This window comes from Clytia hemisphaerica, unplaced genomic scaffold (genome assembly GCF_902728285.1).
Source record: "Clytia hemisphaerica strain Z4C2 unplaced genomic scaffold, Clytia hemisphaerica genome assembly, whole genome shotgun sequence".
NCBI lineage: Eukaryota > Metazoa > Cnidaria > Hydrozoa > Leptothecata > Clytiidae > Clytia > Clytia hemisphaerica.
Genome location: NW_027103432.1, coordinates 622,565 through 649,872, shown reverse-complemented (window position 1 = coordinate 649,872; position 27,308 = coordinate 622,565). Strand labels below are relative to the sequence as shown.

The 27,308-nt window shown below is 35.9% G+C and overlaps 4 protein-coding genes across 4 annotated transcripts; 1 reads left to right on the top strand and 3 right to left on the bottom strand.

The window, feature by feature from the left end:
- Nucleotides 1-93: 93 nt before the first annotated feature.
- On the bottom strand, nucleotides 94-7,030 carry LOC136798073 (arp2/3 complex-activating protein rickA-like). The gene is made up of 7 exons (XM_067054660.1): nucleotides 6,726-7,030; nucleotides 3,866-3,991; nucleotides 3,535-3,744; nucleotides 3,005-3,273; nucleotides 2,159-2,309; nucleotides 1,717-1,788; nucleotides 94-958 (listed from the first exon to the last, which is right to left on the bottom strand). Exons 1-7 carry the CDS (start codon nucleotides 7,017-7,019, stop codon nucleotides 917-919), a joined length of 1,164 nt encoding a protein of 387 aa, XP_066910761.1. The 5' UTR covers nucleotides 7,020-7,030; the 3' UTR covers nucleotides 94-916.
- A 110-nt stretch (nucleotides 7,031-7,140) lies between these two features.
- Nucleotides 7,141-8,021, bottom strand: LOC136798071 (uncharacterized). The gene has a single exon (XM_067054657.1). The coding sequence runs from the start codon at nucleotides 7,920-7,922 to the stop codon at nucleotides 7,287-7,289; it is 636 nt and encodes a 211-aa protein (XP_066910758.1). The 5' UTR covers nucleotides 7,923-8,021; the 3' UTR covers nucleotides 7,141-7,286.
- Nucleotides 8,022-12,760: 4,739 nt separating this feature from the next.
- On the top strand, nucleotides 12,761-16,501 carry LOC136798070 (large ribosomal subunit protein uL23-like). The gene is made up of 4 exons (XM_067054656.1): nucleotides 12,761-12,868; nucleotides 13,052-13,397; nucleotides 16,063-16,132; nucleotides 16,433-16,501. The coding sequence occupies exons 1-4, from the start codon at nucleotides 12,850-12,852 to the stop codon at nucleotides 16,445-16,447; spliced, it is 450 nt and encodes a 149-aa protein (XP_066910757.1). The 5' UTR covers nucleotides 12,761-12,849; the 3' UTR covers nucleotides 16,448-16,501.
- Nucleotides 16,502-20,305: 3,804 nt separating this feature from the next.
- LOC136798069 (glutathione hydrolase 1 proenzyme-like) lies at nucleotides 20,306-27,028 on the bottom strand. The gene is made up of 9 exons (XM_067054655.1): nucleotides 26,825-27,028; nucleotides 26,394-26,545; nucleotides 25,500-25,658; nucleotides 24,375-24,567; nucleotides 23,584-23,891; nucleotides 22,979-23,300; nucleotides 22,135-22,375; nucleotides 21,536-21,685; nucleotides 20,306-20,624 (listed from the first exon to the last, which is right to left on the bottom strand). The coding sequence occupies exons 1-9, from the start codon at nucleotides 26,959-26,961 to the stop codon at nucleotides 20,430-20,432; spliced, it is 1,857 nt and encodes a 618-aa protein (XP_066910756.1). The 5' UTR covers nucleotides 26,962-27,028; the 3' UTR covers nucleotides 20,306-20,429.
- Between the last annotated feature and the right edge of the window lie 280 nt (nucleotides 27,029-27,308).

The following is a 27,308-nucleotide window of genomic DNA, read 5'->3' as shown; positions in this document are numbered from 1 at the left end:
TATATAGAAGGATTTAGACAAAATAAGAAGCGGGACGTTCATCAGAGACAAGAGAGTCTTGCTGGGTCATAAAACAAATAACACGAATTTGGATTTTCCTAAATGGTAACAAAGATAAAATTGTCTTTTCAGTGAAATACATAGATTTATTGACTATTTACATTTATAATAATAAAAGGTATAGATAGATTGTGCTTTACTTTTAATGATAATAAAAGATTATAATATAAAATATACATTTCGGTAAGCACCACATTCGGAAAGTTGACAAACCTCAAATTCAAAATTCACCAACATATGTCTCACTCTAGAATCGTCATGTGATTTTGTTAGAAAAGACACTAAAAAGAGACTCTGTCTCCGTGTGTTTTAAAATTACGTTGATAGCTTTTAAAATGTGTATTGGATTTTATAAAAATCGTTTCTTACTTATCAGTTTCACACCCGTGTCTAAGACCAGAGACCAAACCCTATTGGAAAAATCGTCCTGAACAACAAACTTCTTACACGTGAACAACGTCGAATTTTCATCCATCGCTACTCGAAAAAAAAGCAATCAAAGCTTTGGGCGAATTTCTGACTAATAGGCTGTAACCGATTGAATGCAAGGCGCGAAAGGCATTTACCTCCTTTATTTTTCCTCAAAAAGACATTGGCTAAAAATTCTCACCGGGTCATCCAATGACATTATCCGATACAGAGGTGTATTCCACGATTCTTCAAAGTTAAAAAAAATCGCTCTTAAAATGGTGTTCTAGCAACTATGCGAAATAAATACAGTGTCTGTGTGCATGTCTAAAAACTTCATTCCAAACCAAAGAAAAGTATCTTTTAAATTACCTTCGCAAACATAAAATACTTTTGGACAGATCTCTCCACACTCAACATCACATCATTCTTACCAACTATCTTTTCATCATACTGCAGGCGAGGATACGAAAATTTGCGGAGAACTTTCCTGAAAGAGAAAGGATAAGAAGGGTAAGTGAAGTGTCTTCTGGATGTAAGTCAATAATGCAGTGTTGGAACATCTAGGGGCCACTCACATATTGATATTTCCCAACACTAACGTCAAGTTGACGCGTTGGGGTTTGGGTGGGGGTCAGAGGCATTGACGCTGAGAAAACCAATCAAAACATCGATTTTCGCGGCTGATTAAATTATAATTGTTCTAAAGGTTTGGGGACATGAGAACTTGCGTTGGTGCAGTGCAACATGCTCTATCCCACCAACACAAGAAAAAAGTGCGTGTCTCATGGTTTCTTTTCTTGTTTCATGGGACAAAAAGTGAGGAAAATACCCAAAAGACACGCTGATTAGGGACAAAAGTGAGAAAAGCACAAATAAAATGTTATTAAAAGAAAAATGGGGTGGAGACACGAGAAAGCGTTTCAGGTTGGTGGGATGGAGCATGTTGCATACACCAACGCGAAAAAACTTCTCGTGTTCCCAAGCCTTACTGATATTTTTTTATTTTGTTAACTACCCTCGCTACGCATAGTTTTTTCCTCTATTTTTCATGGGTTTTACACAAAAAATTGGCATCAAGACGAGACGAGGACTTGGACTAAGCGTCATTTTGACGTTAGTCGTGGGAAGAATCGATATGTGAGTGGTCCGCTAAATATCCGGAGCCTAAGAAATATCCGGAAATCAAAATAAACGAAGAAGATTACTACAAAATTCAAGGAAAAAAAACAAAGAAATGTGACCTACAAAGGGAAAGCTGACACTTGGTGATCCTTCTTTTGATAGCTCGTGTTCCGGTGTGAGTGCAGGTTTTGCATTCTATGAAAAATAGAAACAGAAAGACTCTTTTAGTATCACAGTAGTCATACACCATAAATCCAATCGAAATGTAACCCATGCCAGGGCATCGATCGGAAGAATCAAGAGAACTCTGCATAAGATGAGGTCCCTCGTAGATTTATTCTGGGTTTTAAACAAGTTGTTGATTTGATAAAAAAAGTGAAAACTAAAAATCTAATTTTATTCATTATTTGACGTTTCGGTTGTTGATTGAAAATCAAGTAGAAAACGAAAAGACTTTTTTTTAAACACTTGAACAATTTGGCAAGCCTTTGTAATCTGTAACACAATAGCTATCATGGGAGTTTACCTTTCTATCTCTTTCTAGGTTTATCGAAAATTTTCTTACGTGGAATTTCTTTTTCAATGCATTGCTCAGCAAGGGGGTCAATCCTTCTCCCATGCTCATCTCGTAATTGTTTTTCACCAGTGGTGTTCCTCCAGGGCTTCGGATGACGTTTCGCTTCCGTAAACGACTTTTGAACGGATTCTCCGGTGTTCTATTAAAAGGAAAACATGAAAAATCCTTACCTTACCAATCTAAAGAAGTACAGAAAGAGACAACATAAACTAAGGAGTGACAATATGATGCGATACACGTTTTTTTCTTTAAGAAACAAACTTTTAAGAAACATGAGGCTCAGAATGCCTAAAAACTAAGAAACATCTAAAAAACATGCTGAGGCTGAGAATGAGAAAATAACATTTTTTAATTCGTTTTTTTTTAGAATCTTCCAATGAAGACAAAGTTCCAAAAAAATACTTATAACAGTTAGAAACACTTGAGAAAGTCAGAAAATCAATATAGAAGATAGGAAAGTACCGTAGGTTAGTCTATTAGACTATTGTATTATCAACATGCGTCCTTTAAGCTTGACAAAGTTTAGAAACATGTAAGAAACATTGAAGGCTCAAAAGGCCGATTTCCGTCCGTCGTCGTGATTATCCTGGCATGCTTAACCTCAGTAATAACGACCAGTGGAGTCAGGATGGGGGGGGGTTCGTACTAAAATCTATTTTTAAGTTAATTTATTTACCACCGCGTCACTTAAAAAACATGATGGTTGAGATCTTAGTACCGACTATCCCTGGAAGGGTACGACTTTTCGGTTCAGATCAAGATTGCTGATAGTAAATTTTAGTCCAAATAAAGAATAGTAGTGGTTGCAAGCCTCTTTACTGATTTAGTAATAACCTTTTCTTTTCATGAGATCTCCGACCACCGCTGTGTTTGGTAGCAGATGATCCTTGGCCATCCCGTCGCCTTGGAGTCAACCGCTTCGGTGAAACGGTAGTTCGTTTCAACTTCACTTTTTTAAGTTGAGAAAGTGAGATCATGGGTCCTCCTCCACTCGAAGGGACATTCTCCTTGTTTGATTCTGTCAAGACCTTAGTCACTTTCTTTAGGGTGACGGTACTTAAAAGTTCTTTAGTGATCTGTGGGTTGTCTGCTATTTCCTTTTTCTGCAGAAAGAAAAAAGAAAATCAAGAACTGTAAATATAATTAGACTACGCAATACTTGTTAAGAATACGACAAAAAAGCCAAAACAATGTTTTTAAGATAACAAAGGAAGCGATAAACTACAGTTAATCATGATCACGAACATTGCCGTAATCTCCAAAAAGTAGGATAAAATCATTCTTATTAGTTCTAACACTCCATTTATTAACTTTGAACATTTCTCACAGAATCGTATAATGTGATAATAGCAATAAACTCTTACCTTTGGATTTTCGATCTTTTTAACTGAACGAGTCACAACAATTTTTGAAGGAATACTCATTGCAGGTGGTGGTGGCGGCGGAGGGGGCGGTGGCGGAGGAGGAGGAGCCATCATTTGTGGGGCGGAAGGTAGTGGTGGTGGGATCAGATTATTGATCATTGGTGCTGTGTTTGCTGATTGTGGAGGTATGCTAAGAAGTATATTTTCAACCTTGAACGTAACAATAATGAGACGATGAATTGACTATTCTGAATGAGTATTCAAGGAAGGTTCGTCTATTTAACGTTTTATTAAGATTTCTTATTCTTTGCTAAATTGCAAAAAGTTTTACCTTCTCTTGTGAGCCTTTTAACAGGGCAACCTCCTTTTCCAGATGTGATATTCGTTCTTCGTATAGTGAAAGTCGATCTTGCGTTCGCCTGAAAGGTCTCGTCAAATATTGTGAAGCGTTGTTGACCTGATGATAGAAAACATTAATTTTGTTTTCAAGAACTTAGACTGTAGTGCGCAGTGTAGACGAGTATAAGGACAAAATGCATGCTACTTAACCTGCAACCCATTTCTTCATATTAAAATTCTTCGCATTTTGTATTGTGAAGTGCCAAAGTCAAGGGCGCAAAAATTTAAATTGATTAATTAAATTAATCGCACGATGGGTTATTTTTTCTTATTTGGCACGTCGTCAAAGAGAGCAATTAATCGTTAATCCCACTTTCCAATGCCGCGCTAATGTTTACAAAATTGATTTTAATGTTTTTTCATACATTTTTTTTACATCGAACGTTTTAATTGCGTTCGAAATTTATTTTGTGAGAAAGAAAATCATATAAACAATAAAAGAAAGACATAAAGAGAAGAGAAAAAAATAAAACGCTCAGCGTAATTTCTGTAATTTAACTCTAACTGGGAAAAAGAAGTGAAAGCCATTGTGCGATTAGCTCGTAATCATATAATAACTCGCACAATTTGAAAATTGCACTCGTAATTTTTTTGTTATATTCGAATTGCACTCGTTATCATGTGATTACATAATATACTAATTTAATTTAAAAATTAATTTAATTCAAAAATCAATTTAATTGGTCAGCCTAAGCTGAGCATTCAAATAGGTAAAATTCGGTTCTTCTTCTTCTTCCATAAGACGGCAATGTTGTTTTACGATTTTCCGATCTCACTTTGATTTCTAAACTTTCTTCCGATCGGGTTAACCTTTTGGGTACTTTTAGCGTGCGTTGTTTTTACAGATCATAATGTAGTTTCAAGATGGCGGCTCAAGTGATAGTCAGATGTGATCAGTGTTGTACCAAATTATTTCCAGTGTAAATCTGTTGCAAGCTTCAATTTCTGTCATTTATTTTTTTAACTCGGCAAATCAAACAAATGATTTTCATCAAGGGGATTCTTTTTCTATATCCTTTGAAGGTTTAAAGCCGTTTGCTCAAGTTTTGTTTATGTTGAATTTTCTGATATATACTTTTTCTTTTTATTGCTGCTTTTTAATATAGTTTTTGCAATAAAAGCATATTTTCCTTGTTTGCCTCTAGGGGAATTGATGGTGTTATGTTATTGGGATTTGATAAAGTTTACAAAAGTACAGCTACTGTATAAATTTGATATAAAGACTGGATGCAATCGTGCTTTTTTGGACTTGGACGTGTTTGTGATAAAGAAGGCGAATCGCAAAAAACTGTTTGGTTCCCGTCATTTCTACTTTAAAAAGTGGGAGTCGTTCGGTCATCCGAAATTATTTTTCTGTTAAGAAGCAGCTATACATCTTGTTGAAAGGGAATTCGTGTGGACTGATCCGAATTTATAATTGAGAAACCGTGGATAAATTGGTGTTTTCGGTTTACTCTCCTAGCATGCGGCTCTCTACTTCGATTTGAAAACTTTTAAACACAGAGCGTGCAGAGGTCGACAGTGGAAATCCAGCAAAGCAGCGGAAAAGCTTTCCGACTCTCCAGCTCGTATAACCGTAAATCAGATGACGGGAACCAAATGATGACATCACATCTCCTATTATTGGACTTGCAAAATTATGACAAATGGTCTTTGGAATTTGATCATTTATATTAGTATTAATATATACAGTTCTTATTGAAATTTATCAAACTATTTTTCACGCAGTTCCGGATGCAGATTGTGTTTTTCTAACCTTTTCTAACCTTGGCGCACATTTTGACTGAATGATGGAATGGAATGAATGGCGATAACAGTTACACAACATGCTGTGCACACTCTCGTCACAACTTGCACAGTCATAACAAACAGATCAATCTGGTCTTCATTTAACATTGTTTTAAAGTTTAAAAAACACTGCCAGTGCTTGGCACAGAAGAGAGGACTCCCAGTTGAAATTAATTGCTACACCGCTGCCCTGTTGAATTTATTTATTATGGTTGTGTGTTTATTCCGCCAAGGCGGTAAATCAATCGCCCAAATTCATAGACCAATCAAAAGCGAGTTTAAAGCAAAACGGGGGAAAATGAGCTTCCCCGCATAGTTGTGAATTTTAAGTTTTGCTTTCGACTATCATTTGCGACCAGCAAAGTCTTCAAGATGGTTGTGTGCATGTTGTGTAACTTGACGGTTACTAAACTACAAAATTTATTTACCCAGACTGGCCATCCATATAGTACGTACACAGTGAAGGGGGAGAGGGAGTTCAGCAAAAGCGTACATCTATTGTTTAAACAAAGTCATTTCTACTGTTCTCTGTGTACAAGGGGGAGGGGGTGTCAAATATTTGGAAAATCTTTGCGTACGTACTATATATGGACAATGCTAAAGAGAAGTATACTTTGAGCTTCTCGTGGGGGGGGGGGGGGGGTTGGAGGAGCTCTCAGGCTTGTTTTACATAATTTTAAATCAAGTTATCAAATGTTTCACATTTTGTACATTATTCAACATATTTAGTCTACTCTGTTTCAGTGCATCTCTTACATCTGTTAACCCACTTATTAAAGCTATCTAGCTAAGCTCTATTGCCTGACCTTCCAGCCTCGGCTGGTTTATTCAAATTGATCTAGTTTAAAATCATAACCAATAACTAGAATAGTAGCGCAGGGAAAGGTTTAATATAGGGCAATTAATTTAGCTCCACTGCACAAAATGTAGTCAACATTGCACACCTGTGCACACTCTAGATGAAAAAGATTAAACAAAACCGCAACAAAGATCAATATTTTTACCTTTGAAATCGACAGATTGACCAAAAAGGTGATTGGATACATCAAACCACTTGTCACCCTCCTAAATATTGATTGTGAGGTATAGCTTGATTCTGTTTTGATACTCACAACTACATTTTTCTGTATATCATTTAATAAGTTCATTTTAACAAATTCATCTTTCATTGGAGCTATTTTCCTCTTGATTTTTGTATATTGTTTAGTAGTATCTTCACGTCTCTTTTTCAAAGTCCTCTGAGTCCATTTTTTCGCTCTATTTTCTAGTCTTGTTTTGGGTCTTTTACGGGGTGCCATTTTTAATTTGTTTTTCTGAAAAGAAAAATGGATTAGAATTAGCTGTATCTATCGACTGGAATACTGAAATTTTCTTATTTGGCTCAATATAAAAAGCTTTTGAGTTTAAAAATACACTAAATTCAGAAGGGTGGTAAAACTATCTTAAAAATCATGACATAAAAATGAATAAAATGTATGTAAAAATGTATGGTGTAAATACAAAATTCTAAAAAAAAACTATTTATGACTATCTTATAAACAGCAGTCAAGCTCCATCCAATTGTTTTAAATCCAACTTAAAGATTTCAACTCTTCATAAACAATTTCGCCCATTTTATCATACCCAAGAGGTGAAGGGTGTAGATAATCATCCCAATACAATTTCACATCTTTCTCATCCAAGGAAAACATTGGAAGCTTGCTTGATAAATCACATAAACAAATTTCTGTTGTATTGGTAGATAATGAAGTCACATTGTTGGTCATTTTGGTATTGAAGTCTCTCCTTAACTTATCACTAATTTCTTGACTCATTGAAGCCTCATCTGATTCCACAAAAAAACCCTCCATAGTGGTCAAGACTAAGATTTTACTCACACCTTTATCAACAGCGATTGAAATCAACTCTTTGAACTTTTCATACAGGTCAATTGAATGTTCAAGTTCTGGCTTTTGCAAAATGTCATTTGTACCACCTTGTATGATCAGTATATCAACTGAACCATCTTGATGCATAACACCAGGTAGCCTTTTCATCATATCAACACAAATAGTTTCACCACTTATACCAGCATTTATGACGTTAGCATTAGAATTTTGTGATAACAAGCTTTGAAGTTTTTGAGTGTAAGGGTGAAAGGCACTTCCAGCATCGATCCAACCCTCGGTAAGAGAATCACCAAAACAAACTATTTTTTTCATTGTTTTTAGGAGTTACTTTAAAAATTCATGAGTTCGTTTGGTAGAATCTAACAAACAGAGATAGTGGAGCCTTTTAGTACAATGATACCTTAAAAATGGTGATAAAAGTTAAAACTTGGTACAAATAACTGATGGAGTCTTAATTCCTATCACTCAAGACAGTAACATTCCTAATAGTATTTAAATATTCTCACAAGAGTATAAAAAGTCTAACTAACAGAGAGGACAAAGCTACGGTAAGTTGGTCTAATGTCAACATCCCTCATCTAATTCTGACAAACTTGGCTTTACGCTTGTGATGAGCTATTTTTTTCTCAATAACTTTTCCTCTTTGTCAATCTGTAATTCAGGGGGTATTGGGCCATTACTAGTTAGGTTCAGAGTTGGACTTGAGAGTCACAATAAAGGATATAAATTCCAAATCCGAAGGTCTTTGAATCCCACTCGGTGCGATAATTTGGTTGGTCGAAATTGATGGACAAATAAAATTGACATTTAAGAAAACTCAGTTACATATAGCAAACCAAGTATAAAGTCAAAAGAAACATGGTAAAGTGAAAGATAGGTAAGGGATAATATAGGTTGTCGTGCTCTGAGCATTTAGCGAAATGTATTCTATTAGGGTCCTCCAGGGTTTAGGTACCCCCAAAAAAATTAGGTATATCAGGCTATGTTTTATGCCCTTTTAGCGTCCGGTTATCGGACACTGCCCCTCCTGAAATTACTAAAATATTGGTAAAAACAGCCTTTTTAGTGGAAAAACACTGGAAAAGGTGCCTTTTTTGGCCACTAACAGACGCTGCCTTGCCTTTCTAAAATATGGCCTGTATATACCCCCAATCACTTTGGTAAGTACCACCAACATTTTTAAAATTCTAAAGTAGCCCCCAGCTTTGAGTTACCCATTTGGTCAGCGAAAAAATATTATGTTCTTCTCCTTGCGAGACTGGCTTGTTTTCCTTCACTGTGATGTGATTTAAAGTACAGTGTACAAGAAGCATACTGGGTGAAATGGGAAAGACAGACAAAGTTATAAAGTCTTAGCAGTGAAAAGGTTCAATTCAAAATTGGAAAATTGGGCTACTGTATTCAAGGAAATACTTCATACAAAAACAACAGCCCCCGCCCCCACTAATGAAAATGCAGGTACCCACAAACATATCAGGTACACAATCCTAAATTTAAGAATACTTCCAGTTACATGGCTTTTTTAATGCTTTTTTTTAGGTACCCCCAAATTTCTGGGGGGGGGTTGGACCCCTAAGATTCTGACACACCCTACCTTAAGAGCCACATTCTCTAAGAACCAGGTAGGTGGTGTTAGTATGAAATTTTGTTTGCCTTCATTTTTGGATATTTGGTAGACAATAGTGAAAAACTCAGAATCCCAAAATTTTTTTAAGTGTGAATTTTCTAGGCTGGCGAGACAAAAATAAGGCCCTGGTTACACCAGAAAACGTTTTAAGGTTTTGAAAATCATTGAAAAGTATTACTTTCCACCCCAGGAATGAAAAAAATCCAAATTTCTAATCACTGTGTAAGCCTGGAATTGTCAGTAGCCTCTGTAAATCCCTTGTAAAGTAACTGGATTTTCGGGAATTATGGGGGGTCTGTTGTTGATATAGCAAATTTTCAGGGACTTTAATCAAATATTTGAACAAAAGGAATAGCTGGAAATGATTTTCTGAGGAACCTCACCAATATCTCTCAAGATTTCTCTTAAATGTAACAAGTCTTACAAACCAGTATCTGTTTCCTGGGTAACTGAAGGTTGTTTTAAACTTGAGATTTTGTAGATTTTTGGCTACATGAGGTTTTCTTAGTATTTGTAGATGGCAAAATGGAAATTTTGGGGTTCAGTAAATATCTGATTTTCAATTATCTGTCAGTATACCATGGAAACTTTAGAAAAAAATCAACAACATGGGTTAGAATCACTTCTAATCAGCTCACAGGACTCATCCAAATTGGACTTAACTCTATGAAATAAAGAGCCCTATAAAGACTAAGTCCTAGCAATCTAAGCCAATATTCAGATCCTACTATGAGAAGATTGTTTCAGGTTTTAGGTCTGGATCTTTGATATTTCAATACTTTCCCAGGCATTTTTGGCTTAATTTTTCTCAAATCTGCTTATAGATCACATGGGTATTATTTTTGTTCCTGAAACTAGGCAACTTTCTCTACCAGGAATAATTATCAGTTTTTCCCAACATTAGTCGCAACTCTTGAATAATCGAGGCAAATATCGCACTTTTTGAGATTTGCACCTTCTTGTAGAGCCTGTAGAGCCCAGCCAGGTTGAGTGAAATACTTCAAATTTTCAACATTTGATCTTTGTTAGTTAGTGAACACTTTTTGCCAAAAATAAAATTCCTAGAATGCTGAATAATCGAGGCTTAAATTTGTTAAAAAGTGAGTTTTTTTCCATATCTAGGACGCCATTATGAAAAATGCGATTAAGGTCACATGGGTTTTTTTGGACTTTTTGACACTTTACTGTGAGTACTTTCAGAAAATCAAAAGAAACCCATGTGACCTTAGTTGCAACTTGAAATATTTCCTCTCAAAATCAGACTTTTACACTTGGCAAAAAAAGTCCAAAATTTTAACTAGCCCTCAAGCCGCCATTATGGATTTTTGGGACCCAAAATTTTGGGATTCTGAGTTTTTCACCATTGTCTACCAAATATCCAAAAATGAAGGCAAACAAAATTTCATACTAACAAAATTGTCCAAAACCACCTGGTTCTTAGAGAATGTGGCTCTTAAGTTGGTCTAAACGAACATCTCTCTTCGAATTCTCCGACACCTGTTTAGAAACATGAATGATAGGATATGGAAGGTTGGAATAACTGATTGAAACTTTACTTCTTTATTTATTGGTCAGAGAGGAAAACAACTTTTTCAAGTGATTCTGACCTCCTAGCAGTCGGAAATTTGTTCGTTTTTTTGAGGTCACTCAATTTTTTTAGTCAAAGAACTTGTTATACATTTTTGGAAAGCTAAGGGGTAGGAGAATCAAAATAACTTGAGCGCCAATTTTTTTTGGACACTTTGGTGTGATTTTCAGACAAATATGATGGTCTCAGGCCGCTTCAAAAAGCACAAAAACTGGACAAAATAGCTGTTTCTGGCTGAAAAACACTGTTTCTTAAAGGGTTATTAGGAGTAGGTACAGAAATCACCTATACTCGCAATATATCTCCAATCTTAATTTTTTGAGAGCTTTCCAAAAATATACAGAAGGTCTCTATTTTCTCAAGCTAAAATGTTCATTCATTTTTGACCCTTTAATTTTTACCTGATACCATCATTTTTGTCGAAAAATCACACCAAAGTGTCCAAAAAAATTGGCACCCAAGTTATTTTGATTCTCCTACCCCCTTAGCAGTTAGTCACACCAAAATGAGTAACAAAGATTAATGCTGCGAAAGCGCTTTATCGTTTGAGCCATAGATGAAATAATTTGAGCCAAGCCAACCTTGAAAAGATCAACTTCCCAATCGAATCACAATCGAATATTACCCAGGATTTGCCGTTCGATTGCTTTGATTACGTTCTATTGTATTCGATTATGTTTGATTACATTCGCTTGATTCAATTGCATTAGATTTTATTCGCTTTCGTACGGCACGGTACTTAAGTACTCGGCTGCACACGCTGGAAAGCTCTAACGGAGTGATCCAATTTAATTCAATCGCAATCAAACTCATCGAACATAATTGTAATCGAACGAAATCGAATATTAATCCAGATTAATCGAATGTAATTGACAATCAATCGAACCAATCTAACCTTACTCAAAAGCAATATCGAACACACAATCGAATTTTACCCAGGAATCGGCCATTCGATTGAGATTCGACAATTGAATTGCAATTATCCGATCGCGTTCAATTACATTTGATTAATTCGATTGTGATTTTTGTTCGAAGTCGTTCGTTTGACATCGTCTGGATAAAAGGAAGTTCATTCTATGGTGGCCGCCTATATCTTGAAGTGAAGGTGGTTGAACAAAATGTTTTTGGCATATTGATGGAACTGACTATATCCCTATTTTTCCTTTCTCTGAAAAGAGTATCGTAATTAGATGAGGGATGTCGGCATTAGACCAACTTACACGGTATCCCCATATTCTAAAAACTTTTAATAAACTTAATAATAACGTTTAATAACTCAGATATTTTAAGGTGAGACATGAAACCGGCAAGCCATGCAGTCAGTCAACCCAGGCTCATACGCCACAGCAAACTGCGGAGCCAGCCAACCCAAACCCCAAGTCACAACAAAGATCCCAAAACCCCACTGATGCCTCCCAGACCGACACCCAGCAGCCAATCTGTATCTAAAATCAATCTGAAAATGAACTAGCTACGGTAGAATTATGTACCACAGGAAGAAGTGTCAAAAAATTTGATAAACTTATTATTAAACGCTAGAATTCGATAGAAAAATAGATAAAACTTAAAAATAGTTAAAAAGTAAACAGGAAAAATACTGCACCGAGTTGAACAGTCGAACAGTCGAAGCTGAAAAATGAAACGTCGCTTGGTGATTTCCCACATCTTCCGCGCGATGATTTGAATTTTAAACATCGACTTTGCTTTATTACTTATGTTTTTCAACTCTTACTTATCTTTTCAATTTTGTGACTATAGTCAATTGAGAGTTTATTTTAACTTCATATAAGAGAAAAATGCATCAAAATGTGATGCTTTAGTCTGAAATAGTGAGATAATTTAGCTCAAAAAGTTTTGAAAATCTAATTTGCTAATCGAAAGTGTACTATTGTTGGCGTTCAAACTAAAATTTGGTTTAGAGTAGTAATTCGGAGAAAATAAATAGAGTTTAGTCAACAATTTGGTACCGTATTAATGTCCTCGCTGAACTTTCACGTTTCTTTTTGAGAATCAGTGAAGGCAAGATGGCTAAGCCAAAGCAGGGTAAGGCACTCCAATGTTTTTATTATTGACGGTTGATATCACAATATGAAATTGTTGTATGGATAACAGATTTTAGAAGTAATGAATTTGTTTTTGGATAGGCTATGATTTAAAGAATTACTTTTTATGTGCTGAGGGAGCACCACCATTAATATTTTGTTTTTTCTCTTTGAATATATTTAGGTGGAAAAGACAAGGCAAAGGCTTTGAAAGCCAAAAAGGCTGTCACCAAAGGACGTAAGGTGACCAAGGAAAGAAAAGTCAGAACTGCAGTCCAATTTCATCGACCAAAGACCTTGAGTTTGCCAAGAACTGGATTATACCCACGGAAATCTGCACCCAAGACCACCAGATTAGATCAATTTGCTATCATTAAGCACCCATTGACCACTGAATCTGCTATGAAAAAAATTGAAGAGAACAATACTCTGGTCTTTATTGTTGATACTAGAGCTAGCAAACCACAAATCAAGCTTGCTGTCAAGAAATTATACGATATCCACGTTGCTAAAGTCAATACTCTTATCAGGTAATAATGATACAAATCAAAAGGTTTTTTGCCCTTTATAACAGTACCAATAATGATACTTTGTACTACTTGTCCATGCCAAATCAATGGATTGATAGTGTAAAATGTGTGTGTACCATACATAATATACTAACATAAATTATCATGATATTGACGGAATCTTCTACGATAAATTTTGAGTAAAACTGCCCTAGGCTTTTGAAATTCAACAGAGTTTTCGGAAGGAATTGCGTGTCAGAATAATAAAGGGTGCAATTGCACGCTTGCAGCTTACCGCCCGTTTCAGAACAATTTCGATAAGCGTGTAATTACATCTGGATTTCCCAGACTGTAGTAGGTAGGTATATCGGAATGTTGAGAGTAAGCTGTGGTATTGATGACCAAAACGAAATTCCATTAAAAATTCAATAGAAAAAATGAAAGACCCTTTATCGTAGCGCTCACTTATTTACTTTTTCCTTTAGGGGCCGTTGACATTTGACTTTCAAATTTTTTAACGGCATTTGGCCGTTAAGGGAATGTCAAAATCTCTTTAGGGGTCAACTCACCATATCAATTCTTTTCACCAGAAAATATTGATTTTTGAGACGTTTATTCCATACAAATGTTACTTTCCATATTTCTTTTCCTCCTTTTATCAACTACTAAGATCTGCTAAAGTTTCATACCTAGTATTCACTATATTAAGTATTCACTTCGCTATTTTTTAGAATAATTTTAACCAAAACACACAACCCGATGTTTATGTCTCGTGTTCCTTTTGTTTAGACGGTCCGCGCGGCCCTTGAATTTTGCAGACGGTCGGTCTTTTTTTCTTTGAAATGCCGCTATTCTTTTGAGTATGATTACGGAGATAATTAATTCGCCCAACTTTCGGAAAAAAGTTTAGAAATTATCTCCGTTATTTTTAAAATGTAAACTGAGCGAAGCCGTAGCGATATTAAAGATGGCTGACGAAACAACGATGAAAGTGAAGGATAAAACTTAGAGTTTCATCGATTTTTGACAATTTTTTAACTTTAGAGAATTTGACGGCCAAATGCCGTTAAAAAATTCGAAAGTTGAATGTCGACGGCCCCTTAGCACGCTATCCAAAATCCTTTCCCTGAGCAATTTTAGGGGTTGTTTCAGAGTATAACATTTTTGCCTCAGAGTTTTAAAAACCAAGGCTGTTTAACAATTGTGAATTCGGCCGTTGTAAACCTCCAGAAATGGCAACATTTTTAGCGGGCTGTTTGTTTTGATTTTAGCAGGAATGGAAGCTTCAGTAAGATTTTGGTTAAATTATGAAGACCATTAACCCTTTAACTGCCCATGTCGGCATATGCCGACATGAGCATTTTCGATTTCTTTGCCCATGTCGGGATTTGCCGACATCGGCACTTTCCATTCCTTTGCCCAAAAATTTAACTCTTCTACAAAGATTTTGTATTAGATGGTTTGAAATGAAAAAAGATCTTAGTTAAAAGCTTTTCTATGTTGAAAAATAACTATTCAACAATGTTCAACTCAAAATTATAGTCCTTGGCTGATACTTCATATATTATTCAGAAAATGAAGTCAAAATCGCTACCTTTTGACCATGTCGGCAAATGCCGACATCTGGCAAATAGGTCGAACCTTCTTTTTTTCCCGTGGCAAATAGGTCGAACCTTTTTTTTTCCCGCGGCAAATAGGTCGTACCTTAAAAAAACGACGGGCAGTTAAAGGGTTAAGGCGGTCATCGAAAAATTGTTCTATTCGCGTCACCCGCCCGCATCAAATCTTCCGCTGATTTTCTGGTGCGGCGATTCTGAAAAAAATCTGGGAAAAGCAATTTGTTCTTTTAAAGTATAGCTTTTTTCTCAATTGCTCTGACGACCATCGAAAAATTGTTTTGCTCGCGTTACCACCCGCCCCTGAGTTACTGGTGTGAATAAAAAAAACCCGGGATTTTTTTTTGACCGTCCGTCCGCATGCATTTTTAATACCTGTTGCGACGCGAACAGAGCATTTTTTCGATGACCGCCTAAGAAGGTGGATAGGTATGTTTTGAAAGTAACGGTCTTTTCCCGTTACGCGTTGCAACTTTGAAAATGGACGTTGCCCCTAAAATACCTTATAAAATGAAAACAATTAAAGCTAAAACAGGGCTGCAAGAAGAAGTAGTTGATACAGAGCTAAGAATATCGAAATATGACTGAAGCTGAAAGACACTACCACCAGGATATAGTAATATAATATCTGGTCTGCCCCTGTTCCGGGCTAGGTTTGAAGGCAAAATAATTGATCAATAAATACAAGTATCGTTGATTTTGAGCCAAAAGAATGTTCCAAATATCATTCGGAACAAGGGGCAAATTAGCTTGGTCATGTTTGGGACTTTCCAAGTACAAAAACAACCCTCTGTATGGCCTAAACATGCTAAGGCCAATTAGTCATGGGAGAATGTGGCGGTCTTTAAACTAATAACTCCAACATAAATAAATGATTCTAGCAAAGTAATGTATGCTGGCAATTCTTCAACTTTAATATTATTAAATGGCCCGGAAAAGTTTAGGCCATACTGTGGTTCCCACTAAATTTGTTGAAAGAAAGCCAGGCATATCCAAAGCCAGGTATCCAAAGAACACTTTTGACCGGTATTAGGGAAGTTTTTGGTTAAACTAATTTTATGATTTTATAGACCCGATGGAATGAAGAAAGCATACGTACGATTGGCCACTGATTACGATGCATTGGATGTTGCCAACAAAGTGAGTTATTTTTAGTTTGAAAATTTTTCCACCGAGTAAACTGAACTTTACTTAAAAACTTTCTGGACCTGAAATTTTGGAAAATATTAAAGGGCTTACTTACATTGCAAGCTCAAGAATAGCAAATCTTTTTATTTTTCTTATTGTTTTAATATATTAAAATCTAATTAATTGTCCTATGCGAAGATTCTAATAAGTATTTGAATTTATTATCCATTCATGAGGTCATTACTTACTATTCAATTTGGTAATTAAGCTTTTCAACACATAACTCAATTTTCTGTCTGTTTTATTTTTCAGATTGGTATCATCTAGACAGAAACTAGTCACCATCCTTGCCTTGAAATACACAGAAAAATCCAAAAATAATGTTGTTGTTTGAATCCCTGTCTTTATTTAAGAATTTTGAGTCGTGAGTTAGAAATATTGAGCGGGGAAGCCTATACATAATGCATTGAACATTGATTTTTTGGACGTTCGTCTGTTACCAGTTTTTCTCGGGATTGGCTCATTAGTTTTTTCTGATTTTTTGTGATGCTAAATGGTGATTCCCAAAAAGTGCCCAAAAATGGGTTTTTTTGGACTTTGTGAAATGGCTTCGTTAGTTTTTTCTGATTTTTTTGCATGAAGATAGAGGGCAAGGCTCTTTTGTGGCAGAAGCAGTTTTTTTCTTTTGGAAAAACTTTTTTGGTCGTAAAAATCAGATTTTCTTATTTAGGGAAATTGGATTGATAATTTTTTCAGATTTTAAACGCCTAGGCAAAAGCCAGAGGAATGTAAAGAGATGGAAAAACAGCTTCTTGAAAACAATGGAAAAACGGCTCGTCATATACCAGGTCTCTTGCCCTTAAGGGAGTTTATGTCGAGTAAATAGGTTTCTTTTGTTGTCGCTATAAAAAATCTGCATAATTAACGTGTTGTGACAAAATTCTTTTGTTTCAAGCATGATTATGCGCAAACTTTTAGGGCTTATATTTTGGGTACACCTCTCCTATACGAAAAGGTACCTATATCTTCTTGCTCAGAATTTCCTAGCGATTCTACTGATATAACCGCATCATGACCGCACCATAATATGGAGGGCTAGAGCTCGAGAAAATTATAACTTCATCTTGATTTTACTCGGCTTCTGACAGTTTTACAAGAACCAATTTAATATCATTGCGTTAAGAATTTCTTTTGTTATACATTGGTAAAAATATTGCTCCTTATTCTTAAAAATTGAACTAGTAATCGGCAAAAAAGGAAAAAAAAAATCAAAAAATCATGTAGAAACCGTCCGATTTGTATGGCGAGCCGTCTTTTCTGGACTTTCATTTAATGACCTAATCAACTTTTTACAATAGAATTTTCAATAGAAGTGATCGTTGAACTTTGAGTAATCAGAAAAGCTGTTTTTCCATCTCTTTACATTCCTCTGCAAAAGCATATTAGTGAGGTTAAGTATACCGGGATAATCACGACGACGGACGAAAAATGTAATGGGCTAGTGGAAATACGAAATTTGATTGGTTGAAACTCACTAGCCTGTTAAATTTTCGTTCGTCGTCGTGATTTTACCGATTTACTTAACCTCACTAGTGAGGTTAAGTAAATCGGCAAAATCACGACGACGGACGATAATTTAACAGGCTAGTGAGTTTCAACCAATCAAATTTTGTATTTCCACTAGCCCATTACATTTTTCGTCCGTCGTCGTGATTATCCCGGTATACTTAACCTCACTACTATTACCATATACTACCGGGCCACTTAATCGCGCCACCCAGTCTATAGAAAAAGCTTTAAGTGGACCCTGGGCTAGAGAAATAGAGACTAGTGTGAAATAAATTTAAATTTGGCGAGAATTAATTTTGGCTAATGGCCTAAAAGTATAAATTTAAATTTGGCGGGAAGAGATTTTGGCGAATTTTTTATTTTCCCTAGTCTTGGATCAATTTTTGAGTCTTGACCACAGATATCTGTAAAGCCCGAAGGGCTAGATTTGCGGCTTTTATTAAAAAGTGAAGCTCATCTTTGGAAGGATTTCCTACCAGAGTCACGTGACTAAAATATGCAACTTCACCGGTTTGAGAGATGTGAAATAGCGTTTGCCGCCTACGTTTTTTGATCTCGCGCTCCGAAAACAATTAAAATGCTAGATCCTATCCATCGGCACGAAATTTAAAAAGTCAAATTTTTGCTGCACTTTTTTTTGCTGGAGAAAGCTTAAAGTTGCCTATCTAGCCCTTCGGGCTTAGATATCTGTGGTCTTGACCTTTATATTGTCCTTTTAGATCTTCTCGTTAAAATCGCGATTAAAAGATAGTTTTGATAGTTGGGACAGAGTTAAATGATAGAGATCTTTTCAGGATAAGTGAGGGCGGCTCGTCAATGGAAGATGTCATTTAACTCTGTCCCAACTATCAAAACTATCTTTTAATCGCGATTTTAACGAGAAGATCTAAAAGGCCAATATAAAGGTCATCGTCATCATTTGTTGATTTAAAAAAAATATATCTTTTATAATTTATTAATGATACCTAAATCCTATCAAAGTTTGAAGTTAATTGGATGCCTATAAGAGCCTATTAGCAAAAGAGCGGCAGGGTGGTGGGAACCCCCTGATAAAAATAGGGTTAAGAAGGTGATTCAAAGATTTATAAAGCCCTAAGGGTGTCGTGCATTAAAAAACATTGAATGTTGCAAAAATCCGCGAAGCTTCTTATTGATCAGGACAAGTGCTGAAATTCTATTGTAGTAATGTCACGCGAATAAACGAAAATTTAAAATATAAACTGGAAATGTGGATACCGTATGACTTCGAATAAACGCCGGGGGCGTTTTGAAGAGTTTTGACCTCGACGAACCGCCGCCTTATTCCCCTGGAGAAGCTGTTTTTCCACACAGATATCTGTAAAGCCCGAAGGGCTAGATAGGCAACTTTAAGCTTTCTCCAGCAAAAAAAAGTGAAGCAAACATTTGACTTTTTAAATTTCGTTTTAAATTTTAATTGTTTTCAGAGCGCGAGATAAAAAAATTAGGCGGCAAACGCTATTTCGCATCTCTCAAACCAGCGAAATTGCTTGTTGTCACGTGATTTCTTTAGTATAGTAGGAAATCCTACCAAAACTTGCTTCACTTTTCGATAAAGGCCGCAAATCTAGCCCTTCGGGCTTTATACAAATCTGTGTTTTTCCATCTCTTTACATTCCTCTGAACAACCCATACCATTTTCGGATACTACTAATTCAGGGCTATCCAGCTGTGGGAATGATTTTTTCTGAAAATGCTCCCAGAAAAATGCTGACGTCATCGGAAAAGGCCAAAAACGTCGATTTTTCGCCTTAAAAATGCCATTTCTCGGCCCCAGGTGGTCGAAACTTAACAACTACCCCATTTTTTTATTTACTTTCCACACTGAATCTGTTGTCTCACTCAAAAACTGCAGGAGATTCGAAGGGCAAATTTTTTTGTCAATTCTACACCCTATTAGAAGCATAATATCAAAAATTTGCCCTGATCTAAGGGGTTCCCTACGAAAACCATTTTAAGGCCTTTTCTGAATCTTGGACGCTGGTCTAAATGACTAAAATCTTCCTTTTCAAACCCAATCAACACTGATACAATTAAAGTATTAAAATCACAAGTTTCTAATAAACGCCCCTTCCCTAGAGGGGAAGGGGGAAGGGCTGTTTATTTGAGGGGGGCGTTTATTAAATAATTTTCCTTTTAGGAGGGGCGTTTATTCGAGGGGGCGTTTATTCGAAGTAATACGGTATGTTTCTTAGTGAGTTGCACTTTGATGCGCTTTTAACAATAAGGAACCGAGCATAATGCTAGTACAGGGCCTACGCCATGAAATTGAAAGTGGGGCAGGGGGAGGGCATGTCTCCCCGGTGGCGATGGCCCTGTAGTAGGCACTAGATGATGCATTTATCCATATAGACGACTTGAGCTACGTGACTGAGTGTTTTAAGCTCCTGGCTGTTAAAAGCTGTGGCAAAATCGCTATTTCCGAGAACAAAATTAGAGCCCGAAAATTTGTGCTCCGAACATTCTAAAAAGTCTCCTACGTCATATCCTCTTTCATTTCGATCGAGAGCGTAGAACTCCTAACCTGGAGCTGTCTATTGTGTAGATAAGAATGGGTAGGTAATAATAACATTATAAATTTTTTATTTTATTTTATTTTATACTATATATTTTATTTTTACCCTAATCATCAAATCGTTGTAAAATCCCCTCGGTGACAATATAGTTTCCAGAGCTTCCAGGAAACAAACTGCAGTTGCTTAGCAACACTGTCTGGTTGCCGTTAGAAACCATCTGGTTCACCACCCTTTCGATAATCTGATTCAGCGAAAAATCCAACTTGATTTTTCAAATAGTTTCTACAGAACGTTTTGAAAGCACTTCCAGCGATTTTGCTTTTTTGACAGATTCGTTTCCATTGTTTTGAAACACGTGTAATGGCTTGTACGACCGCATGGCTTCCATCTGTTACTGTCATCTATCGAGGGATGAAAATATACAAATGATACACAAAGCCTGTGCAGCGGAGACAAAGATTGCTGTATCTTTTGATAGAATTCGAACTAGTATAGTGGTTATGTGCACATTGAAAAGATAATCAAGAGCGGAATATTACCAAATAGAAAGAAACCAAATAAATTTCGAATATGAAGATGAAAAATGAAGAGAAAAAAATCAACTTCGCGAACTGTGCTGTAATTAATTGAACTTAAAATTTGTCACTGTGAAAAAATTATTCAAAAATATTAATTCAATTGAAAGATATAACCCAAAGTATATCGCACTGATTGACCTATAACTAAAATATCATGAAAAAATGACAGAAAAACCCTCTTTATAAAGTAGTCAACCAGTCAGAAATTTTAAGCTGTATTTTTTGAAGATTTTCTAATTTTCTAATATTTCTGCTTCATTTTTCATCTTATCTTCATTTTTCTATTTTTTTTTTCTGTTTTGAAAATATTCCACCCTCATTATCTTTTCAACAAGCGCAAAAACGTCGTTTCATTCGAATTCTATCAAAAGTTACAGCCTTTTTCTCTCCACCGTAGATTTTAGTTATTATTTTGAGGTCTAATTTCAAATCTCTCTAACAAAGTATTAATTACTTTTAATCGTTATCTTTTTCGTCCAAGAGAAAATCAAAAACACCAAACCAAATGAATGTCAATGAGACACTAGACTATTAAAATAGTCGTCTATGACACTGCAGCTAACGCTCGCCTTACGCCCTCTACGTTCGCTTAGCGTCGTTATTTAATTCCAAACTGAACTCACGGCTTTTTTCTTACTATTATTATTATTCGACTTATTTCCCGATTTGTGAGTACGAAAAAACGACTGTCTTACAGTCTAATGAGACACAAAAACGTTAAACTATTAACTTACATTATGTCCTTTCTTTTGCAGAGTGTTGACCGTCTCATTAGGCATCCTCGTTTCCGCGAACACGTTGTCAGGTACCCATTGTGCATGAATACGAGGCTGTTGGATGGCATCACGGATACTCATTCCAAACCATAAATTGTTCATTATCACCTGAGAAATGGGAAAAGTTTTTATTTGGATGTTATCTGATGAGTTTTAGCCCAACTCTCGGGTATCTTAAAAGATTACGTCATCTCCAAATGTTTATGTCATGTTTCTCATTATTACATAGACTTTTAACGCACTTGCTTCAAAAAAAAATAATTAAAATTGTTGTTTTGAAACCTGGTTTGCTTGTAAAAAGTTTTTTGAATTGTATCAAAAGTGAACTTTATTCCCTTTATGAAGTCAAAGTCAATTTCCCAGTCGGGTTGAAAATGTACGACATTTTTTCCAACGGGGACGAAGTTTTGGCCAAATCTTGAGTGGGGCTGGTGTCCCAGTTGGTCTGTGACACAGGGGTGTTAATATTTATCAACACACAACTTTGGCCAAGGAATACAATGTTTTGTTCAAGATAAAAGGTACTGAAAATAGAACGATTCCGCTGCGGCAGTTACCTGGGCAACAGCTGTGGTGATGATGGATCCTCCTGAACCACCGATCGCTAATTTGACATTGAATTCTTTATCTAGGATCAATGTAGGTGCAGAACTCGATAGTGGCCGTTTGTTGGGTTGGATAAAATTGACTTCTGAAGGTGGAAGACCAAACTCGTTCGCCAAGCCTGGTGTGCTGAAGTCATCCATCTCGTTGTTGTAAATAAAGCCTAGTTTACATGAACGGAATTTCGCACCCAAACTGTTAAATAGAATAAAAGAGAAAAATATGATAAGAAAATTAAAAAAAAACCACAGTTTTCTCCTGGGTCATCCAGCATGTGAAACTTGCAAATGTTAAAACTAAAAAGATGACAGAAAACTTTTGGTTTTAAAAGTAGAAAGTTCTTCCCTTGGAAATTTTTTCAAAAACCTTTTTGATATACTCCGTGTGTTTCCATTGTTTTCTTATGCCCCCTACTTTTGGAAAATGTTAAGAAAAGAAACCCCCGGGCAGAAAGGCTATGACTATTAAGCCTATCTTAGGTATGAAGGTTTGTGTCATAAAATTACCCCACCACTACCAGAAATAATTGTTGTTAAAAAAATTAATGAATTAAATCTAAAAGTTCGAAGAAAAATACTACAAAAGTGTTGCTCGAAAAAGTCAGTCAATAAAATATAGGTAATTTAACTTCTTGTTGAGTTGAACTCTCATTCATCAGAAGAGTGCTTGACCAATCGGAATCGGAAGCATATATGTACTATTGTCGAATACAAAGCACATTAACTTCATTGGACAATAGTATATAGGTCTTCATTCAACAATAGTATATAGGTAATTTATAGGTAATATGTAACTTACTATCCGTTAACGGTACTCATGACAGTCACTGCATCTCCGTGTGGCCCGATCACAACTAAATGAGTTGTACCCGTCGTCACTTTATCCGAGTTCTTCACCTCGTAATAACTCGGCTTATGCGTACGTTCGTCATCAATTTTTTGTCGAGTTGACTCGGCATATGTAGTGTTCATTAGTTCTAACACGATATCATCAATCCCTTCGGCGTGGTCTGGATCGGCTAGCTCTGTTCGCCGCGCGTACGCGAATTTGAACGCTTCAATAAAACGATGATAGATCAGTGAAGGGTCTTTGACGTAATCACTTTCGTCCATTTTATATCCTGAAAGAAGAAAGATACCATAGGTTATGCATTCGAGGTGGCAGCTTTGTTGCGTCCATTTAACATCGTGCCAATTTAAGAAAAACGTTAGAAGATCGTCGAAACATGACAGCGAGTAATGAGCGGGTGAAAGAGACGAACTGAAGTCGGTCTCGATACAGTATAATATGCAGCTGAGACTAACTTTTGATAGAATTTGAACAAGATAGCGGTTTCGTGCTTGTTGAAAAAAGAGACTCTTGAATATCCTTTCATCTCCACACTAACAACAGGAAGTGCATACCTTTCAGAATATTTAGTATGTATGCCAAAATGGGTCCACTAGCAGGTGGTGGTGACGTCACAACCGTATCTTCTCCTAGCTTAGTAACCAGAGGTTCTCTTGAGATGGCTTCATAATTTTTCAAATCTTTCTTTGAGATTATACCACCTTGAGCTTTGATTTCTTTCACGATAGTTGAGGTCAATTCACCGTTATAAAAAGGATCTGCATTTCCTGCTTCAGCCAAGATGGATAGTGTTTTCCCAAGCGCTTTGTTGTACACTGTGTCTCCTGCTTTTAATGCTTTACCCTTTTGAATGTACTGGTTTCTGAAAATTAAAAAGATTTCCCATTATTAAATAGCAATGGAAATTGCGTATTTCGACTTTAGGCAACAGATAGCAAAGATCTTTATATATCCGGCGGATAATTATAACAATGCTGTTTCATAGTCCATCTAACGTCCACGTAACGTTAGATGAAGCCGAAATAAGGGTTGCTGAAGATCATAGTATCATATTCTTGTAGTGAGGATTGCAGCATGTATATAAGGGAAGCCCCTGACCATCTTATTCAAAGAAAGGGCTAAAGTGGGTGTTCATCGAGTCAACTTTGTATTACATAATCTAACCGCCAATGAAATCAATAAACTTAACTCGAAGAGAATGAAAAAGAAAAAACGAGGAGTAAATAATGACATTCTGAATCTACAGGCTTAGGAAGCGTGTAGCGACTTGGTGGGGGCTCAATTTGTCTGAAAATATTAAAAGATGTTGTATTGTGACGTCACTTCGCCATGTAGGAAACCTTACCTGAGACAACTCTCATTTATCACATCATCTTTCCATTTATCTAGAGCAATTCCCAATGATTCAGTGATCTTATATCCTTCATTGCATAGTTTGATGGCAGGTTGAAACAACTTTTTCCATGGTAGTTTTCCATACAACTCATGGGCATATTGCATACCTCGTAATTCACCGGGAATTCCCACAGATAATCCACCTGGTATAAAAAGAAAAAACAATCTTTTTTGATCCAGTTCACATAAAATATTTTTCCAAAATGTAATATGTATGTTGAACGTACGCCGTTGGGTTGATACTTTTTTACTGGTTGAGAAGAGCTCGACGCTGGGAAAATCCATCATTCAAATTTTTGTTTTGACATTCGGACCAATGAGACAGGGAGGTAGAAAACGAATATTTTGACTTTAACACGTTTAAAGAATGTTCGGAATCCCAATGTTCTTTGATATAAAACGTAAGAATATGATCTGTTATATCGTAAAAAGTAAAGGTAAAATGAAAATTAGCTAAAATTTGAGGACGTTTTGAAAAAAACTTTCTAAACATATGAATAAGCATAATTAAAGGCTAAAAATGGAAAGCATAATGGGTCCAAGCCCAAATGTTCCCTGTAAACTTATAAAGCAGAAAGAGTGTAACATGCTATGGGAGGTATTTTTTGGCCAATCATCGATTCTACTTTTCAAATTTTTACTCTCAGCCTTTCAGCTTCTCAAATCAGCTGTTCAGCTTATATTTATTCCCAATAGCATTAACTCAGGCATCAACTTGATTTAGAACACAGTTATTCAATTTGAGAAGTTATAAAGTTAATCTGAGACGCTAAAAAGATGATCTGAGAAGCTAAAAAGATGATCTGAGAAGCTGAAAAGATGATTTGAGAAGCAGAATAATCAATTCTTAATTTTTGAAGAAGATAAACTTTAATAGTAAAAAGATAGCATAAAACTGAGAAGTTGAAATTATAATCTGAGAAGCCGAATTCCAAATCTGAGAGGCTGATTTTAGATTTGAGAAGCTAAAATTGTGATTGGCCGTAAAGGTACTGCCATGGTGTAACACTGTGTTCCCGTTCGGTAGTAAGTGAGATCGTTTCTAAAATGAAGATTTATAAGACAAAAGACTCACCTCTAATGCCGTTTTCTGGATTTCCTTTGAACAGATTTTCATGAGCTTTTGAAGGAGCACTTTCACGAAAGTCAATAACACGTGCTTCTTCTTTCTCTTTCATGTAAATAAGCATGAAACCTCCACCACCGATCCCTGTACTGTGTGGGTTCATCACACCTGTAATGGGAAAAAGATAACTTGAGGTTGTTATTAGGGTTCAATTTAAAAAACTGAAGGAATAATTTTTGCACCATTTGAGAGCTCTTAGCCTTCGTGGACAACTATTCTTAGACTTCAGACATTTTCGTTGCAAAAGAGGTACTTTAGTTCTGATTTACGACATGTTAATGGAAGACCGGTAAAAAGGCATTTTAGAGCGTAAGCTCTAAGTTTAGACGGCCCACTTTTCGCCCTGTCTATTCAAATTGTGATTTAAAGTGGGCAGAAAGTTGGCTTTTGACGTCAATGCAATGTCTTCTTTCAACCCTTTTCTAGCAAAGATGTTAACTGTCCACTTTGTGCCTACTCTTACAATTAGAATAGGCAGGGCGAAAGGTGAGGCGTCTAAACTACACGTTTTTTTTTTATAAGAACAAACTATATAAGAACATAAGGCTTCGAGGCCCAAAAATTTAAGAACATTCTAAGAACATTCTAAGGCTTTGGAGACTTAAAAACATGCATTTTCTTAAGAAATTACATCAAAATGCTCAAAAAATGCTGAAAATAAGAACATTTTAAGAACATTTTTAGGCTTTAATTCCAAAAAACTAAGAATATCCGAAGGCTTCGAAAATTTTTGACGTTCTTATAAAAAAAAAAACGTGTAGAGCTAACTGAACGGCAACAGCCAGCGAAAGGTAAAGGCGGCTGAGACAGGTGTTGTAGTGGGAGAAAAAACCATATCAATACCTAAACATAACATTGAAGCAATCGCACTATCTACAGCTGATCCACCATCTTTAAGTATCTGGCTTCCGATTTTACTGCATTTCTTGTTGTCAGTTGCCACGGCAGCATGCTTGAAAATGGTGTCACGCAAATGAAGCTTCGTCTTGACTGTTCTGTTAGAAAGGTCACAAATACAATATTATTTAGTAGGTCAAAGATTAGTTATCAAATAATAAAAAGGATGACCCTTCCATGGGGCAGAATTATTTTCTACGCTTTAGACCATTCTTGATTTCAATCTTTCTTAGTTTTAAGCTCTACAAGAAGGAGATATTTTTAAAAAAAGTTGACTTTAGAAATTTAACATGTCTCAAAATGTACTTTCAGTTTAAACCTTTTTCACGACCCAAAGAAAATCTGAAAATGACTTAAAATATCAGAAAAATTCTTACGATCCCATCCATAATCTCTTTTGTAAATTTTGTATCGAATCTCGGACGTCCGGTTGGAAGTATGCCAGGCCAAGTAACGCACAACTACATAATAAAATTCCTAAGGTCGCTTTGCTGAATAGAAGTCTTTTGATCATATTAATTTAAAGATCTAAAACTGGCAAGAGAGAATACGCAAAGATACATACAATATACAATCGAATAATAAAAGTAGGAAAATTTTACAAAATTATAGTTAGAAATTACTATTAGAAAAACCTTCCAAAATTCATCTTAGGATGAAATCAAAATCAAAAGTCCGGTATCCAAAAAATCAAAGTTAATCTAATCTTTCCTCTATGCACTGTTTTGATGCGAAGACTCATTTTCAGCATAACTTAAATTAAGTTTATGTTTTCTTTTGTTCTGATTGAATGTTTGATTGTTTACTGTTTGAACATGTGATTCACATAAGAGGAAACACTGGCACACCGGTGTTTTAAAA